This window comes from Panthera uncia, chromosome B4 (genome assembly GCF_023721935.1).
Source record: "Panthera uncia isolate 11264 chromosome B4, Puncia_PCG_1.0, whole genome shotgun sequence".
Taxonomy (NCBI): Eukaryota; Metazoa; Chordata; class Mammalia; order Carnivora; family Felidae; genus Panthera; species Panthera uncia.
The window spans coordinates 121,075,207-121,094,030 of NC_064809.1; the positions used below are offsets into that span (position 1 = coordinate 121,075,207).

At 43.4% G+C, this 18,824-nt stretch overlaps 2 protein-coding genes across 2 annotated transcripts in view; both read left to right on the forward strand.

Annotated features, from left to right (window-relative positions):
* TXNRD1 (thioredoxin reductase 1) overlaps window positions 1–18,824 on the forward strand; it is an 88,887-nt gene that overhangs the window by 18,968 nt on the left and 51,095 nt on the right. The window contains exon 2 of the mRNA XM_049626719.1: window positions 1,463–1,572. Coding sequence (XP_049482676.1) covers window positions 1,463–1,572 — 110 coding nt within the window. The remainder of the gene's footprint in view (window positions 1–1,462; window positions 1,573–18,824) is intronic.
* On the forward strand, window positions 1,585–17,683 carry EID3 (EP300 interacting inhibitor of differentiation 3). Its single transcript, XM_049626213.1, has one exon. The coding sequence runs from the start codon at window positions 12,111–12,113 to the stop codon at window positions 13,224–13,226; it is 1,116 nt and encodes a 371-aa protein (XP_049482170.1). The 5' UTR covers window positions 1,585–12,110; the 3' UTR covers window positions 13,227–17,683.

The window sequence follows — 18,824 nt, forward strand, 5'->3', positions numbered from 1 at the left end:
CCTGGTGGCCCGGCGCTCCCCTTCACGTAAGCGGTGGGGACCCAGAAACCCGGGTAGGGCTGCGAGCCTCTGGGCTGCGAGGCTGGGGACGTGGGCAGCCGTCTGTCGGGTGCGCTTCGAACCCCGGAAAGGGATGTTTTAAGGTGTGTCTGAGTAGGGGTGAAGCTTGGTGTAAGGCGGTGCTCTTGCGGGCCGCGTTCATTGTGTCTCGTGGGTCGGTGGAAGCCGAGCCTGGGCTGGGGAGAGACCGGCCGGCCCTTGTCGGCTGGTGGCTTCCTTCCGCTCGCCCTCTGTAGAGACAGTGTGCAGAAACGTGAGAAAATGGGTGTTTGTAGCGTTTCCTACTGTACGAGTGTCGGAATGTAGATGACAATGTGACGAATAGATCGACAGATCCTCCACAGCACTAAAGGAGTATAATAATTTAAAGATGTCTCTTAAGAAATTGTCGCACCATTTAATCCCCGGAAATCCCGAGTTGGCAAAATGTCCGTACCTCCCTATTTACAGTTGGGGAAACCGAGGCTCAGAATCACGTGACTTGCCCCAGGCTCTTCAACGCGACAGCTGCGAGTGGGACCCAGGGCTGGTCTCGCTGTATCGGGCGTACAGGGTTACAGGCGTGCACGGCACTGCCTGGGTTTGAACCCTGGCTCTGCTCTGACGACCTAGCTGCTTTGAACTCGGGCGCGTTAGCTTTTCCGTGCCGGCTCTGCCTGTGTGTGAGACGGGCCGGACGGGACCTACTTGCAAAGAGTAGCTGTGAAGATTGAGTGTTGGTAATGTGCAAAGCATCGCAGAAGTGCTAGCTGCCATTGTTGTCAAGCAGCAGCGCTTCTGAGTTGGTGTGATTTTTGTGTCATGAATGGGCCGGATGATGTTAGAGTAACTGGAGTCTATTTTTAATTCTATCATTGACTCACTGCCTACCTGAGTTCACCCGTTTGTAAAATTGGGCCATTAGCTCCCGGTCTGTCAAGCAGGGTGTTGCTGTATGGCTTCAAGGTTCTGAAATGAAAGAAAGCACCCTAAGAGGGCAGAGTGTTCCAAATTTTGCCTCGTGGTTTCAAATTTCAAAGAAACCTGGGAAGTTGGCTTTTGGCATTCTATATAAATGCAGAGTTCAAAGGCAGATTAAATTGGGAGGCGTTTTATAGAAGTGGAGATGACTGTCTTAAGCCTCCTTTGCGAGGCTTCTCTGCATTGGGGATTTACCGGGATTCGGGGCGTCTGGTACGGCGAGGCCGCCAGGATTTGAGCGCGGCGGGACCTCGGGTGCGGGAGCCGGCCGGGGACCCTGCGGCCGGCGCGCGCAGGTGTGCGGGGAGAGGGGCCCGGGCCCCGCGCCGCGGCAGGGGGCGGTGCGGTCGGGGACGCGGAAGCCCCGCCCCCGCCGTGCACTTCCCGCCGCGGCCCGGGGCGGCGAGACTGACCCGCGCCCCTCTCTGCTTTTGTGCCGCAGAGGACGCCAGGGGCCTGGAGAGAGCGCTCTCGGAGCTCACCTCGGAAACCGACGTGCCGGTGGTGTTTGTGAAGCGGCGAAAGATAGGAGGCCATGGTCCAACCCTGAAGGTAGGGGGGTGGGGGCGCGGGGGACATTAAAGTTCTCTACCCGCCGGTCCCGGGAGGGAGCTCCTGGAGCCCACCGTGCTCGCGGCCCTCCTTTCGGGGCCAGGGTGGATGTGTGAACGAACCTCCAAACGGAGCGCGTCCTTAAAAACGACAAAGAAGCAGTAGGGGCCAGCTCACGTGTTAATGGAAGTTGATGAGACGGCGGGTAAATTCAGAACTGGGGAGCTTGCAAGGGAATATGTAACTTTTCGTCTTCTAAAATACGCGTTCAGAAAAATTTTCCTTCCCGACTTTCCCTGCCTTTGCCCCTTCTAATCAATCTAAATAACTTAAATTTTAGCAGCAGTGTAAACTGCTGAAAGTGAGCTGTTTGGAGAAGTACTGAGCAAAGGGGATCAGGAAATGCATATCTTCGTCGGTCCCTATCCTCTTTCTCTTTAATTCACTGGGAGGGAAACCCAGAAGCCCCAGGCTCTGGGGAGAGTAACCTGCAAGCTCCTGGAGTGAGTTCATTTCCCTTCTGGTATCTCTTGTAGCCCAGAGTTAACTATTGGGTGGAGGGAAAGGGAGAAGAATCTTTCTTTTGACCAGTGGCAGGCGCGGTGGCAGTCCTCCCTTAGGACCCCGCACCGTGGGGTGGGTGGGTCATGGCTGTGGTCCCCGTGCATGTTGTAGAGGAATACCCGTCGTGCCTGATGTTCTGCATTGAGTGTGGTTGGTTACCCGGTTAGAAAGTCTCATAATCTCATCACCTTGATACATCTGTCTGCTTTAACTTTTGCTGATTATCTTTTTGTCCTTGTCTGTTTGTATCCGTGTAATTCTTAAGAAATGGAACTCCTGCTTGAACATTGCCTTCTTAGAAGTAAACCTGAGGCCTCAGGTTAAATGTAAAAAGTCTACTTAGATGCCTGCACATTTAGGAAGAATATTAACAATTAATTTGCATTTTTATTTACTACCTTTTCTTCTAAAAGAATCTTGTTTACCATTTTTGAAGAATGGGTGATGAAATAGGAAACACAGATAGACTTCAAAGACAAATGGAAAATTCATGGAAAATAATTAAAGGATAAAAAGGCTTTTAGCTTGATTGAAAGTATTAGTCAGACCTTTAGTTTGCAAGTAAAATGAGACAAAGGTCTATTAATATGACTTTCTGTCTGGATTGTTCTGTTTTCTCCACCTGTGTCATAAATTTGCACTTAAAAAGTTATATGGGTATTTGACCTTTATATAAATTCTACAAATGGTTCTGGTTTTAGCATCGTTGGGAGTAAAAAGAATCACTCTTCTTAAAAGCTTTGAACCCACTTTATTGGTATGTACTGATGTTTTCAATCCATTAATCATAGTTAATTTCAGACATTTAATGAGGTGCGGTGCCAAGGTTGAAAAGTATACCACCAAGTCATAATTAAAATGAAAAAAAGTTATTTAGCACAGTTTTTAAAGTAAGCTTACCACTCTACTTTGTATTATTTATTTTTGGTTTCTAATGAGTCCTAAGACACAACAAAGTAAGGACCACTGGTTTGAAATGTTTGTGAATTTCCAGCCAACTGCTGTCCCAATTTGGGGCTAAGTGGTAGGTTCTGAAAATCTTTAGGGAACATTGGGTTTGAGTGGAGAAAAACATTTATTTAGTGGAGAATTGAGTTTATAGGAGTAGTGTTATGATCCTAAAGTTCACACCTTAAAAAAAAAAAAAGGTTAAGATTTTATACTTTAATTGCAAGGTAAATAGGGGAGAGGGAGCTCTTTAAAATGACTGCTTTTCTTTTCTCCTCTTTTCTTTCTTCCTTTGTCTCTCTTTCCCCTAAATAAACACAGCAGCAGCAGCAGCAGCAAAATCTACCTAGCTGTCACAGTGTCCTATAGAAGACAGGGAGTGAGAATCCTGCTTGAAGGCACTTATAAGTCTAGATGACTACCTATAGGAAGCTGAAAGCTTTAAGGAAGTTTGTTTCAGAAATCTAGTCTATGGGCCACCTGTGCGGAATGTCTGGAGTGCTTCTTGAAGGTGCATGCCTAGGCTTTTCCTGAGGTCTTCTTAAGTGAACTTTCTGGAAGGGGCTAGGATCTGCCTTTTAATTTATTTTAAGCAAGTTCCCTCAAGTAATTATTAGGATAAATCTCACATTTGAGACTTACTTTAATGTAGAAGGTAGTTTGGTCAGGGTTGGTTGCTAAATAATTACAATCGGGGAAAACCAAACAAAGTACTACATTTTTTTTTTTTTTATGTTTTATTTATTTTGAGGGAGAGTGGGTGCGTGCGAGAGCATGAGCAGGGGAAGGAGAGAAGGAGAGAGAGAGAAACCCAAGTAGGCTCCGCACCAGCAGCGCAGAGCCTGTTGTAGGGCTCGAACCCACAATCTGTGAGATCATAACTTGAGCCAAAATCAGAGTCTGACTCCACCTAACTAACAGCGCCACCCAGGTGCCCCCAAAGTACTACTGTTTAATCCCCAAAGGATACGCATTAGAAGATAGCAAATGGTGGTAACTCACCAGGCCACTAACACTTTAAACCTGAATAGAAAAATAGAGAAATATGCTGTCTGTGGCCAGGACTTGAATGTGCAGGTGTGACATTGGAACTAGGGAGCCTACTGAATTCTAAGAACTATGAATAGAATTCCTATGCTCAAAAGTCATCTGGCTTTCATAAACATTTTAGTTCCTTTTTTTCTTCCTTTTTTTTAATGTTTAAAAAAATTTTTTTTTAATGTTTATTTATTTTCGAGAGAGAGAGACAGAGCATGAACAAGGGAGGGGCAGAGAGAGAAGGAGACACAGAATCTGAAGCAGGCCCCAGGCTCCTAACTGTCAGCACGGAGCTCAGTGCGGGACTCGAACCCACGAGCTATGAGATCATGACCTGAGTCGAAGTCGGACGCCTAACCAACTGGGCCACCAAGGTGCCCCTTAAAGGACTGTTTTGTTGCTGGGTCTTGAATTGTCTTATTTTTGAAATCTTTGTTTTCATGGATAGTTTTCCCACAGGCAGGGGACACTTAACCCTAGTCTGAGCCACTTAACCGACTGAGCCACCCAGGCGCCCCAATGTTTGTTTATTTTTGAGAGAGAGAGAGGGAGGGAGAGAAAGGGAACAGAAGATCCGAAGCCGGCTCTGCGCTGACAGCAGAGAGCCTGATGTCGGCCATGCCAGCTAAACCCACTGAACCATGAGATCATGACTTGAGCTGAAGTCGGACGCTTAACCAAATGAGCCACCCAGGCGCCCCATAAACATTTTAGTTCCTAAGGGCAAGATTGCAAGTATTCTTGCAGGGAGCCTTTCTTGTATGTGAGTCAGTGTCTCCAGGATCCCAGAGTTTTGAAACCACTTGTGTAAATGCTCGGTGGTGGTATTGAGAGGAAAAGCAAAGTGCATGAAAAAGTGTTTATGGGGATACTAATTGCAGGACAGAATTAAGACAAGTAGTTTGAGATCATAGTCTTGGGAGAGAAGACTAACACTGGCAACACAGGACTTCATTTCTTCAAGGCCATAGTAGGAGAGATGTCAGACGAAAGGCAGTGCCCGGTTAACAGGGAGGTGAATTATGGAGGCAGTTGTAGGAGGAGCTCAGGCCCGTGCAGAGGTTCGGGCCCCGCGGTCCAGGCTCTACGGGTAGACACTAAAAGGCAGGTTTCCTCCTTTGAAGCCTAACTTCTAAAGTTACCAGGAACCAGACTCTTAACTGAGTAGACATCAGGAAATGAGTGGTAATTTAATAACTCCCCAACCATCCCCTTTCTATCTTAATATACTCTACCAAAATTGGCAGAGAACTTCATTTCTTTTGATTCTTTACTCTGACCTGATCCTTCTGGGGAGACTAGTGGTGTACCTGCTGTGGCCGAGTGGAGCTTAAGGCCCAAGGAGAGGGGAAGAGCACTGACTGGCTGACACTAAGAAGGTCGCGGGGGGAAGGACTAACAAGATTCAAAAGAGGCCTGGATTGTTAGGACCACAAATAAATTTATCTGGGGCTGAATTACATAGTAAACTTTTTACTAGTTGTGAATCCACGTTGAGACTCCATCTCGCTTCCTTCCACTTGAACTGACAGCATGAACCTCTTTCTTGCTGTTCATGTTCCTTCCACAGCAGTGCTGCTACTCTGGCCTCTCCTGGCTCCTCATGTGCCAGTGCCTGACTGCTTCCCACATACCTGCCCACTGCCTGTAACAGAGGCTTCTGCCCCGGTCTCCCACTTTGGTCTCCCTCCCCTTCTCGTCCCTGTGCTGTTGGGAGTCCTCTTCTGATTGCTGCTTCGCTGCCCCTGGGTCTGCATCCAGGGTAAAGGGCACACTCCTTAGCTTGGCCTTCTGTGTGGCAGGGCCTGGCCCCCACCTGCTTCTCTGGTTATCTCTTGCTCTGCTCCCTTACCTATCTGCAGTGGGGCTACCATTGCAGCCAGAGTCCCTAAAATTTCTCTCCTCTGTTCTTCATTTCAGTTTCTGGTTTATCTTCCTGTTCTAAGACACTTTTCCAACCGCCTCCCTGTGTTACAGTACAAGGCCAGATTTGCCCATTCTTTCCCTCCGTGCTCCCACAGCACCCCCGAGAATCTTCTCTCTGGAAGAGGAAGAATTCTGCCAATTATAATTTTTTGGCTTACATATCAGCAGTGGAGAGTTAGTCTTCTTTGTGCCTAGGATCCCAGGTCTATATTAGAGTTCAAAAACTATTTAAATGAACATGCCTATTAATGATAATAGCTATCATTTATTGAATGCCTACTCTAAATGCTCTATTGCCTCATTGATTAAATTCTCACAGTAGTCCTCTGCAGAAGGTGGTTTTATCTAGGTTTACAGAGGAGAAAATGGAGGCCCTGGGAATTTAAGGAACATGCCCACATTACATAGCTAGTTTAAGTGGCAGAACCAGGAATGGAATCCAGGCCTGTCTGTGAAATTCACTGTGTGGTACTCATACTTCCCGGCACTTGACTTTGTGTTACAGCTATTGGGATACATGCCTGAGCTCCCCAGTGTGGTTGTGTGCTCATGATTCAGAGCTGAGCCCATGCATATCTCAGTATTTCTAGCATAGCTCTGGCAAATTGGCATTCATTCATTAAATGCTTGCAGAGTGGAACTGCATTCCTCTGTGCCTACTAAATTTACATTCCTTTAGAACAAAAATGACTTATTTTTGTACCTTTTCTGTGTGTGTGTGTGTAACACTTGGTATGCATTCAATAAATAATTTGTTGAATGACTGGATGATGGTAGGGGCCAAAGGAGACTAACTTCAAGTGAGGTTATTTAGTTACAAGATGTCTGATTTTATGAAGGTGGACTGTCTCTATCTGAGACCAAGACTTAAGATATCCTGGAGAGATTCTAGGCAGCATATAAATGGTTCAGAATTTTAAAGAGCTGTATAACAGCAGCAGCGGCTACCTTCATTGTTTTATTCAGGTGTGTCAAGGTCAGTTGAGAAGGAAGTCCCATTACATTTATTTAGCTACAGGTACTTTTGAGTACCTGTGTTCTCCACCTTGGGCTAGGCACTGTTTTTGCTATCTGTAACAGAAATCTGTGGGGCAAATGTATATATTTAAAAATATGTTTGTCAACAAATATTTGTATATGATTATAGAGTGACAGCCAATCTGGGTTGACATCCAGTAGACTCACTTTACAAATGAGGAGACTCAGACTCTGAGGAGAATAAGTGGAAACTAATACAGCACTAGTTCTGATTGGAGCCCAGACCTCCAGCGTGAACTCCTTCAAGGCTGCCTTCTTAGAAACCACATACCCTGTGCTTTCCTACCCATCGTCTATCAAAATAATGCTCCCGGTCATTGCTGACTTCTGAGGTGTGTCCCAAGAGGGTTGGTAATTGCTCTCATAACCTGAAAGGTTCTATTCTCAACTCACACCCTTGTTTACGTTAGCTCTTGAGGCTTGGAAAGTCAGCCAGCACTGGGTTTGCTGGTGTCCGCGAAGCGTGTGCCTTCTGACTGCAGAGCGAGGGTGGAGGTTTTGTGTACTCTTACTTCACCAACAATAAAGCCCATGTTATTTGAATAGAACAGTTATTCAGAGCTTCTTTTGGATACTTTTTTTTTTTAAGAATCTGCTGAAATCCAAGGAACCACTCATGAGAAAAATATAACCGATAATTTTGCATATAAATCTCAGACTCTTTTTTTTTTTAAATTTTTTTAACGTTTATTTATTTTTGAGACAGAGAGAGACAGAGCATGAATTGGGGAGGGGCAGAGAGAGAGGGAGACACAGAATCGGAAGCAGGCTCCAGGCTCTGAGCCATCAGCCCAGAGCCCGACGCGGAGCTCGAACTCATGGACCGCGAGATCATGACCCGAGCCGAAGTCGGCCGCTTAACCGACTGAGCCACCTAGGCGCCCCAATCTCAGACTGTTAATAGACCCGCTTCAGAATATTTAGTACAGAGGTTTACCTCTTCAAAGTACTATATGCACTCCATTAGTTGAAGACTTCCTAGGTTTTTAAATTGCATTATGTGGCAAGTGCCTTTTCCCTGGTATTAGTTACAGTGGGGATATATTCTTGTATGCCTCCTTGTGGATTTAACCTTTAAAATATTTATCTTTTCCTAAAACAACATGCAGGAGTGAAGCTACTGGTTTGTATACTTCTTTTTTTCCATTTAGTTTATAATGTTTATTAAACATTTACTATCTTTGGGATGATTGAAGACTTACTAATTACCTACTAAGTATTTGAAAATATTATCCGATCTGTCACATAATTCTCATTCAAAACTTATAGTAGCTTATGGTGTTTAAGTAGTACTATTTCTGCCTTACAAATGAGGAAACCAGACACTGAGCAGTTAAGCAACCTACCTAAGAGAAACCTAGTAACTAATAATAGGTTAAGATTGGAACCCAGGTTTGCCTCCTTCCACTGTCCATGGTTATTTAAAAAATATGTATCTACCTTGATCATGGCAAAGTTTACCTGAAATACTAAAACACCAACTAAAGCAAAAATGTATGCACACAAACATAACCTTGAAGGAAATTAAGATAAAAGAGAAAATATACCTAATGTCCTGCTGTTCTGACAAATCAAACTAGTACTTTGATCAGTAAGACTCATCTCATCTAGGGCGCCTGGGTGGCTCAGTCGGTTAAGCGTCCGACTTCGGCTTAAGTCGTGATCTCACGGCTTGTGAGTTCGAGCCCTGCGTCAGGCTTTGTGCTGTCAGCTTGGAGCCTGGAGCCTGTTTTAGATCCTGTGTCTTTCTCTCTCTCTGTCCTTCCCCTGCTTGTGCTCTGTCTCTCTCAAAAATAAAACAACAACAACAAATTAAAAAAAAAAAAAAAAGACTCTTCTTATCTAAGTATTGAATAGTCACCGTGGCAGGATAAGGGCAGAGAAGGGGCTGGGAAAGAAGGAACAGAAAAGTTCAGGGAGCTAGCTGGTAGCATTAGAAGCATACCTGCTGGATGGGGACCCAGACCTGATTGGCTCCTGGCTTCGGCTCAGAGGTCTCTCATATGCCCATTTGTTATAGATTAATCCTGCATTGGAAGCCCCACTGACCCTCTGGGAGTTCCTTTTTTATTTGGCCATAGAGAGACCTGTAATCTGTGCCATCCATCCCATCCAACCACCAGGGGTTGTGGGAGACCGCTTAAGAGCTGGGACTCGAATGAGTCCGAACTCCTAGCAAGGGACTGGAAAATAGGGAAAAACTGGAGGAAAGAAGAAAGGAAATATAGGGCCATGTTGAGCTCTTGCCAGCAACTCCTGAAAGAGGAAAAAAGGGGGAGGAGAAGAGCTGAATTATTTTGCCTGGCTGTATGTCATGGTTGCCTGAACTTGTCACCTTACTGAATGAAGAAGGCAAACTTGAGTGATTTCTTCGAAGCACTAGTGTGCTTGTGCTGTTACAATTCATAGAGAAGGTTACCAGTATAACTGAACGTATGCGTTGCGTTCTTCTTTTTAAGCTGCGTTTATATACTTATTACGAGTAATCGGACCTTAGGGTAGAAAATCGCTATTTAGTGATTGCAGGATTCGCAAGTGTAGAAATCCCATTCTTTAAAAGATTAAGGAAAATTGTTACACTTGAGATTTTTGCTCTGTAGCAACATTCAAAACTTGTGCTCTAAAGGCAGAGTTAAAAAGGCAAAATATAATGCAAGTATGACTCTTTTTTTTTAGTTTATTCATTTATTCATGTAAGTCATCTCTACACCCAATGTGGGGCTGGAACTCACGACCCCGAGATGAAGAGTCACATGCTCTCCCGAGCGAGCCAGCCAGGTGCCCCACAAGTATGGCTTTCTGAGGATGATCTGAGTTACAGGTTCCCAAGGTTCTTAAGGACAGGGATCCAGCGCAGAATTCAGCACTGGAAATCACTACTTAATAATACGATGCTTGTCTTGATGCGTTCTGTTGCTCTGGGCAAGTTGTGTGGGCTGTTATCTCCTGAGAAATCCCTGTAAATAGTATTAATAATGCTTTAGAAGTAGGTTGGGAGAATTATTTTTCTAAACCGTTTCGGAATTCTTAGATGAAAGGCTGTGTATGGAGCACATTGGTGTCAGCCTGTTTTCCCTTCTCTGAGACGGGAGAAGAGGCACCTTGGGGTGGGAAGGTTGGCTTATGTTTTGGAGTTCTTTTATAAATTGCTTTCACTGGATTTCACTGGCTTTCACAGAAGCTCCCAAGAATATGGTTAACTGTCAAAAGGAAACATTTTTGTATTTGGAACTTGGGATTAATTATATGTTTTCATCTAAGATTTAGAACAGATTTAAATAGTTTGTAGTTGGCCAAACTTGGGGAAGAAAATATGGCCCTTTGATGAAACTGGGGCCCACCTTTGTTTTTCTCTTGCTTTTACTGTATTTCAGAGAAGACTTAAACCTGACTTTCTGAAAAGCAGTCAAGTTTTCTTTTCAGTGTGTTGGATCTGTGTTTTCCCACTGATCTGTGAAATTAATATTTTGCTGCCAAATAACTTGCAGTAGGGGCTGGAACAAAGTTTCATCTACATTCATTTATACATTCAAACATGCATATTCCAGTGTATCCAGGTGAACACAGCTTTGCTTGGAAGATTTAAAATCAGATTCTTGCTTTAGAGAAGTTCAGTCTAATAGAGCAGGATAATATATATGCATGAGTAACTATAATGCCTGGTGCTTTTGAAAAATGCACGTTTTTCCCCCTGAATTACCTACACTTAAAATAATGGGGGATGAAGAGTAATGTAAATAGTTTAGAGAAACTTAATACTAGGTTTTACTGTTCACGCATTTGCAAGAAACTTTCTGGTAAACACAGGAAAAACGACCCAGTCTAGACGCATGGGAAGGAAGGTAGGGCTAATTTACTACCTCTTGGTGCCTTGAAACCAGAATTGACAGGTGCAGTGGTGTTTGTCTCCCCGCACCCCCAATTAAAATGGCACCTGTTGAAGTGAAAAGCTTTTGATCTGGGTTGAGAGTGCACTTTTTTGTTCTCTTTGAAAACAAAATGTATTCCTTATTGTTACATCTGCTTTGCTGCTTGTGAGACTGATGAGCTAAGTAAGCCCTTTCCCCCAACTGTGCGGGGATTCCCGGTGAATTTTCCAATGTAGTCACTCGATGTACATCATTCGCTTCCTTTTTCTTGCAACAGATTGTGTTTAAAATCTTCATAGCTTTGCTTACCTTTTAGGGTTCAGATTTACTCTCCATTCAGTCTGTGGTCTTTAGCTTTTGGCAAACTTTCAAAGAAACCTCTCTTTTGCGGAGACTGCACCCACTTTATTCTTCCACCCTTGGGTGGTGGAGAACCAAAGGTCACTTGAGTAATGCCTGACCTGCCACCACTTTAGCTCATGCGCTAGCCGAGGCTCTCTTGCCTCGCAACTGCCTCTGCCCTAGTTTGGAGGGGGTCTGGCTTTTGAGGGCCCGCGAAGGTAATTAATGCAAACAGCCACTTTGCAAGTGAACTCTGAGGGTTCGGCCTATTTGTAGTGGAGGTTCAGCAACTCACAATGCTTGGCTTTATGGGCAGTTTACAACGCAGCCAGATTCAGTTCTCAAAAAACCAAAACCCCAAGGACCCTGCCTTTTAATCAGAGAAGAACGAAAAACATAGGCTGACCTAACTGCAACGTGACGGCAAATGTTTTAAAGTGCAGGAGCTTTGGCCCTCCCCTCCCCCTTTTTGCTATGATTCTCTAGGTATTTCTTTGAAAGCCAGAGGACACTGTCGGTAATTGCTAAAATAATAGCTATCTGTTGAGCGGGTATTATCGTAGTGTGGATAGGGGCCCCATTATTGCGCACGTTCTGTGCTGTGCTGCAGGGAGCCGGTTGCTAACGCCGGTGCGTCTGGGCTCCGCGGGCCTGGGCCGCCGGGAACCGCAGCCAGCTGGGGGCGGGGCCTCGGGACCCCGCCAGTGCGCATGGGCGACGTCTTCTCCTACGGACCCCCTTCAATTTCCGCCATGGTCGGAAACGTAGCGAGTGCTGTTAGCTGAGCGTCAGCTGAGCGCGCCGGTCACCGGAATGTCTGATGAAAAAGGCTCCTTGAGGGGAGGCGTAGAGAAAGGAGAGGAGCCAGCGGGGACCATCGCTGGTAGTGCGTTCTCTGTGAAGCGGGTGGAGGACGAGGAAGAACCGATGAAGGTGGAAGTGGCGGTGGGGGCTGATGGCTGCCCTGACGACCTCAGCTGCCGGGAGGCCGACATAGACCCATACCTCCTAGGGCTTGCGGATGACGAGGAGAAATGCCGGAAAATCCGCAGGCAGTACCGACAGCTCATCTATAGTGTCCAGCAGAACCGTGATGACATAGTGAACACGGCGAGCGACACGTTAACCGAGGCCCTTGAAGAAGCCAATGTCCTGTTTGATGGAGTGAGCCGAACCAGAGAAGCAGCACTCGATGCCCAGTTTCTTGTTTTGGCTTCTGATTTGGGTAAAGAGAAAGCAAAGCAACTGAACTGTGATATGAGCTTTTTTAATCAAGTAGCGTTCTGTGACTTTCTGTTTATATTTGTGGGCCTAAACTGGATGGAGGATGATGAACGTGATGAATTGAGTGGCTGTGATGATAATATAGCTCTTTCCTTCTGGGAGACAGTACAGAAGGAAGCAACATCCTGGATAGTGCAAGCTGAAACATTCCACTTTATTTTTGGTTCATTCAAGTCTAAGCCTTCTGCACCAAAGCCCCGACTTGAACACCAGAAGAAAGCTCACAAAATGGAAGAAAATGGGGCTATGCCTACAAAGCTGAGGAAGTTGGACCTGAGTAATAATCAAGAGGCAACAGAAAAAGAAGTAGAAAGAATCTTGGGATTGTTGCAAACTTACTTTCGAAAGTATCCTGATACTCCCGTGTCCTATTTTGAGTTTGTGATTGATCCAAACTCTTTTTCTCGTACTGTGGAGAATATATTTTATGTTTCTTTCATTATAAGGGATGGTTTTGCAAGAATAAGGCTTGACCAAGACAGGCTGCCAATATTAGAGCCGATTAATATTAACCAAGTGGGTGAGGGAAATGATCCCAGTTCTCATGGCAGGAGACAAGGAGTTATATCTTTAAGTTTACAGGACTGGAAAAATATTGTGGCAACTTTTGAGATTTCAGAGGCTATGATCACAAACTCATACTAGGGACTTTTGTTCTTAGTATAGAATGTATTTTGTGGCTTTTCCAAAGTATCTCAAAATTGAGAGTAAGATCCAAGCAGAAGCACATAGTGTATTTCATGTAAAGTGAAAAAGTATTTTCAAAACATCAGAAATTGTTTTACTGTGCAATGTATTTTTTTTTTTTGGTAGTTTATGAAGTTGTCATGATCTGTTATTAAAAAATATTCATTGGCATGTTCACGGAAAGATTTTTTTTGAATGCCCATTAAGACTTTATCAATAAAAGTCAGTTCTGAATTTCCTAAGTTAAAAGGCATTGATAATTTACCAAAAACTCAATTTTATGATGCACTGTGATACTACATTGCTTCTTTTGTTACAAGGAACCAAAGGAATCCCGAATGAGGCCCCAACAAGGTTGGGGGAAGAGTGGGTATTAAAAAAAAAAAAAGTCAAGAAAGACTTTATACATAGGTCAGTGAATAAGCGATGCAACACTATTTTTAAAAAAGGTAGATTCCTTGCTTCATTGCAAGGAAGACTCCATAAGATTAATGTGTGGGTATCCATATTCTAAATAGTTTCTCCTGTGATTGGACAAAATAACCTCTACAGTAGATAGGTGAGGCATCATTTAAGTGTGTGCTGAAAGGTAAGTAGGGGTTAATCAAAGACAGCAGAGGTATTCTTGGCAGGGGGAATATGGAGGCCAAATAGAGGCCAAGAGTTACAGTCTTTATCTACTTGGTTAATTTCTTCTCTGACCTCTAGTTTCCAAACCCTTTGTGGTTGCTGCTGGTACACAGATTGGCCTTCAGAATCGGTGGGGTTTCATTATGTAACAGCCTTGAATATTCCCAGTTCAATTTTGTGTTTCTTATGAGGGCTTTAAATGCCTGGAAACTATCTCTGTTTATGCTGAAATATGTAACTAACTTGCCCATATGTTCTTTACTTCACCATAAAGACTTGTTTTTTCTTTTTGTTGCTTGCAATTATGAATTACAATCTTAGAAGTTATGCTAAAAATGTGGGTCTTTAAGAAAACAATCTTGAAGGTGCAGAGCATGTCTGTTTGTAAGCTACTTTTCTTTCTCTTTCTTTCTCTCTCCTTCCTTCCTTCCTTCCTTCCTTCCTTCCTTCCTTCCTTCCTTCCTTCTCCATGCTGTATGTGGGGCTTGAATGCAGGACCTAGAGATCAAGAGTCACTTGCTCTATGGACTGAGTTGCCCATAAGTTTTTTTTTTTTTTAAGTTTATTTATTTGGAGCATCTGGATGGCTCGGTTGAGGGTCCGACTTCAGCTTAGGTCATGATCTCACCTTTCGTGAGTTGGAGGCCTGCATCTGACTTGCTGCTGTCAGCACCAAGTCCACTAAAGATCCTTTGTCCCCCTCTTTCTCTGTCCCTCCCCCACTCACGCCCTCTCTCTCAAAAAAATAAGTAAACAGAAAAAAATGAAGTTCACTTATTTGAGAGACACTGTGAACGGGGGACTGGCAGACAAAATTGCAAAGTAGGCTTCGTGACCTGAGCCAAAGCCAAGAGTCAAGTGCTTAGCTGACTGAGCCACCAGGAGCCCCCTAGGCTGCTTTTTTTCATCCCTATAGGAGCTTAATCTGGAGTAGTAGTGGACTTTGCCATTAGGCATTATTTGGCAAGTGGATAAGTATCTGGCTTGGGGAGAAGTAACAATGAACTTTCCTACTAAGTCTTGTGTAGAATAGGGAAAGGAAGTCCAAAGACTAAATAAATGGCATCAAGATTGACAGGAGTGATCCTAATGTGTGTCGGGGACAGATTCTTCAGTAGTAGTTGAGGTTTTTTGCCAAAATAGAAATTTCTTACGAAACTTGTTCAGTTGTTTTCTAAAGTAGCCATTCCTGGGGTGCCTGGGTGGCTCAGTTGTTTAAGGGTCTGACTTCAGCTCAGATCATGATCTTACGGTTTGTGAGTTTGAGCCCTGCATCAGGCTCTGTTGCTAACAGTTCAGAGCCTGGAGCCTGCTTCGGATTCTTTGTCTCCCTCTCTCTGCCCTTTGCCCACTTGTGCTCTGTCTCTTTCTCTCTCTCTTAAAAATACATAAACGTTAAAAAAAAAAATAAAGTAGCCATTCCTTCCCCTTTTCCTTCCTTTCTTTCCTTCTTTCCTTTTTTTTTTTTTTTTAAGTTTTTTATTTTGAGAGAGAGGGAGCGTGGGAGTGCAGGGGAGGGGCAGAGAGAGAGAGGAAGAGAGTGAGAATCTCAAGCAGTCTGCACACTGAGAGTCCCACTGCAGGGCTCGAACTCAATAGCGAGATCATGACCTGAGCTGAACTCAAGTTGGATGCTTAACTGACTGACCACCCAGGCGCCCCTCTTTCCCCCTTTTTCATAAAGGAATGCTAACCTTGCTGGGTGTGCCACCCTTTGATTTATTTAGCATCATGGAAGTATCATTTGGTTTTGCTGATTCTCATTTTAGCCTGTCTTTAGTACCCAAGTTCCTTGGGTTTTCCAGAGATTTGCCATTAGAGGAAAAGAATTTCTTAGTAGCAAGAGGATTCTGCCTCACTTTTTTTACTCATCACTGGATTGCTCAGTTAAGTGCCCAGTGTCTTTACAGAGTATTGGAGACTTGACTAAAAGCATCAGTAGAGAATGTACAGATTTGGGGGGAAGGTAATTTTGGGGGCCTTCTCTAAAGTTAACAGCTTTTAAAATCTAAATCATGTTGACCACTTGTTTCTGTTTTTACTGTGACACCTTAGTTGCCGCATCATTTTGAAATTAAAGTGACAGCTTACCTTGAAGGAAAAAAGAATTGACCGATAGATAATTACAGAGATTAGATATGAGGCAAACTGCAGATCTGCTGGTTTCCCAGGAATATAATTAGAGGGGCTTAAATTTCACAGGTTCAATAAAATCAACTGAAATTTAGGAGAATATTACAGAAAGAATTTTTAACTAGAACTTTATTGTGTAACAGAACCACTTTCTGATCAAAGCACCTGGAATCAAATCCTGACTTAATTAACATTCTAGTTAGAGGCTTTGGGCAAATTATTGAACGTGTAAACCATAGGTTTTTGATTTGCTAAATAGGAATAACACTCTTAAGTTTACAATAAGGATAAAATTGGAAAATGTATGTGACAAGGACAGTTGGCTCTTAAACAATGAGGGGTTCAGGGACACCATCCCCCCTGCACAGTCAGAAATGAAACTGTAACTTTTGATTCTCCCAAAACTTAACTACTAATAGCCAGCTGTTGACCAGAAGCCTTACTGTTAACATAAAGTCAATTAAAACATATTTTGTATGTTATATGTATTATATACTATATTCTACAATAAAGGAAGCTAGAGAAAATAGGAAAATCATAATACTGAGAGGAAGAGAAGTATGTTTATAATACTCTATTTATTGAAAAATCCGCATATAAGTAGACTGCATTTCAAACCCATGTTGTTGGAGGGTCAGCTGTACTTAGAAACCTGAGTTCCGGGGTATGGTATAGTGAGAAGAGCAAGAGCTTAGTAATCATTTACTCCTGGGTTCAATTCTTAATTCATCGGGCGACTTTCTTCATCTCTAAGGGCTTCTATATTATCGTTTATGAGATGACCACATTGGAAGGCTATTGTGAGGACTAGATGGGATAATATATACAAATGGGATAATATATGCAAAGCACCTCGCACAGTGTCTGGCTCAGGAGTGAGCCCTCATATTAGGGCCTCCTCTCAGGGTCAGATATTCTGTGCTGTAACCTACTTTAGTGGTGACATCTCTGTCATGGTTCATTCACTTTATATCTAGATAGGACTTCCTCATGCCTTTGCCTTTGTCTTTGTCTTGGGGAATCTATTATCAAGTGATTGGAATTGGCAATTGTTACTTACTCAGCAATTGTTTGAGTGTTCACTGTACCAGATGCTGGTCTAGGCAGTGGGGGGAAAGTGGTGGACAGGAAATGGACCGTCTCTTAGGGAATTTATATTTTAGTGCATGTAGTAGTGTCCTATTGCTGCTGTAACAAATTACCAAACTTTTAGTGGCTTAAAATAACAGAAAACGTATATTATATTATAGTTCTAGAGGTTGAAAGTCTCGTATCTGTTTCTCTGGGCTAAAATCAAGGTGTTAGCAGAACTGGTTCTGCTGAGGCTCTGAGGGGAGAATCTGTTTTCTTGTCAGTTTCAGACGCCACCTGTAATCCTTGCTTTACAGTATCTTCCTCCCATTTTCAGAGTTGCTGGTGCAACTTAAGTCTGTCTTCACATTTACTACTGTAGTGAAGTCTCCCTCTGCTTCCTTGTATAAGGTTATGATATGTGTTAATGGAGTTGCAAGAAGCAAAAGGAAAAAGTTGTTTGGGAAATTTAGGAAGACCTTAATGGAAGAAACGGATATTGTATTGGAGACTTTGGTAAAAGAACCCCCCCCGCCCCCCAACTCCTGAAGGAATGCCTTAGGAAGGGTGATGTGTTTGTGTGTACTGAATAAAAATAATATAACATCGGTGTTTAGTTACTGTTTATATACTGTGTCAGGATTTGATGGGAAGAGGGCATTTCAGGCGAGGTGTGGCACAGGGAAGTGCAGGGGACATCTGTTAAACACTCCAGGAGCTTTTTGACCACGCAGGTTTCCTTCTTTGGGAAGGGGAGAATTAGTAACCTAAAGAGATTTTTCTACCAGCGTCTGTGCCGATATGCATTACCCTGCCGTTTGGTGTAGTACAAGGGTATGTTAATTTCATTTTACAAAATAAGAAGACAGACTCCCTAAGGATTAGGTGATGAGCCCAAGTCACCTAGCTTAGAGAGTGGTAGAGCAAGTGTTTTAACCCAGGTCATCTCAACACCAGAGCTGATGTATAACGGTAAGAAAAAACTAGTACATGTCTCTGCTCAGTGGATATGAATCATGTTTGGTGGGGAGGAATGTAAAAATCATTCTAATTTTGAAGAAATCTGGGACACTTGAATTGTTTTCTGTGTTGTGCCTTTTCAGAGGTGAGTCTGGAGCACACTAGGGGTAGGGGTGGGAATAGGCATTTTTCCTAAGAAGCAGATGGAAAAAGTGAAAGAATATCCAGTACGTAAGTCTGGCAAACACCTGCTAGGGGTGAGGTGCTGTGTCCTATAGTATTGCTTCTCGAAGTGAGTTCTTCTGGGAACTTCCTGCGGCCCTAACAGGAAGGCCTTGAAGTCAAAATTATCTCCATAATACTAAGATGCTTTTCTCATCTGACAGTCACCAGACAGGTGACTTTGTAACAGACTGAACGCATTAAAGATATGAGTGTCTTTTATTAAGACAGGCATTAAAAAGAATTGTACTGTCACTAATTAAAAAATTATTTTTAACAAGTATGTTTAACAGTAATGCTTAAGGCATTTAATATTTTAATTTAAAATATTTTAATATTAACATTTCTTAGTTTTAATTTCTGTACACTAAAATTGATAAATAAACCTCACATTAACCAAAGCTCTTTGGGGTCCTACATAATTTAAGGTTGTAAAGGGATCCTAAGACTAAAAAGTTTGAGAATTCTTGTTCTTTATCAGCTAATATAGTCAGTGGCCACTATTTCTAACAAGCATAATTGGAGGAGAATGGGGGGGCA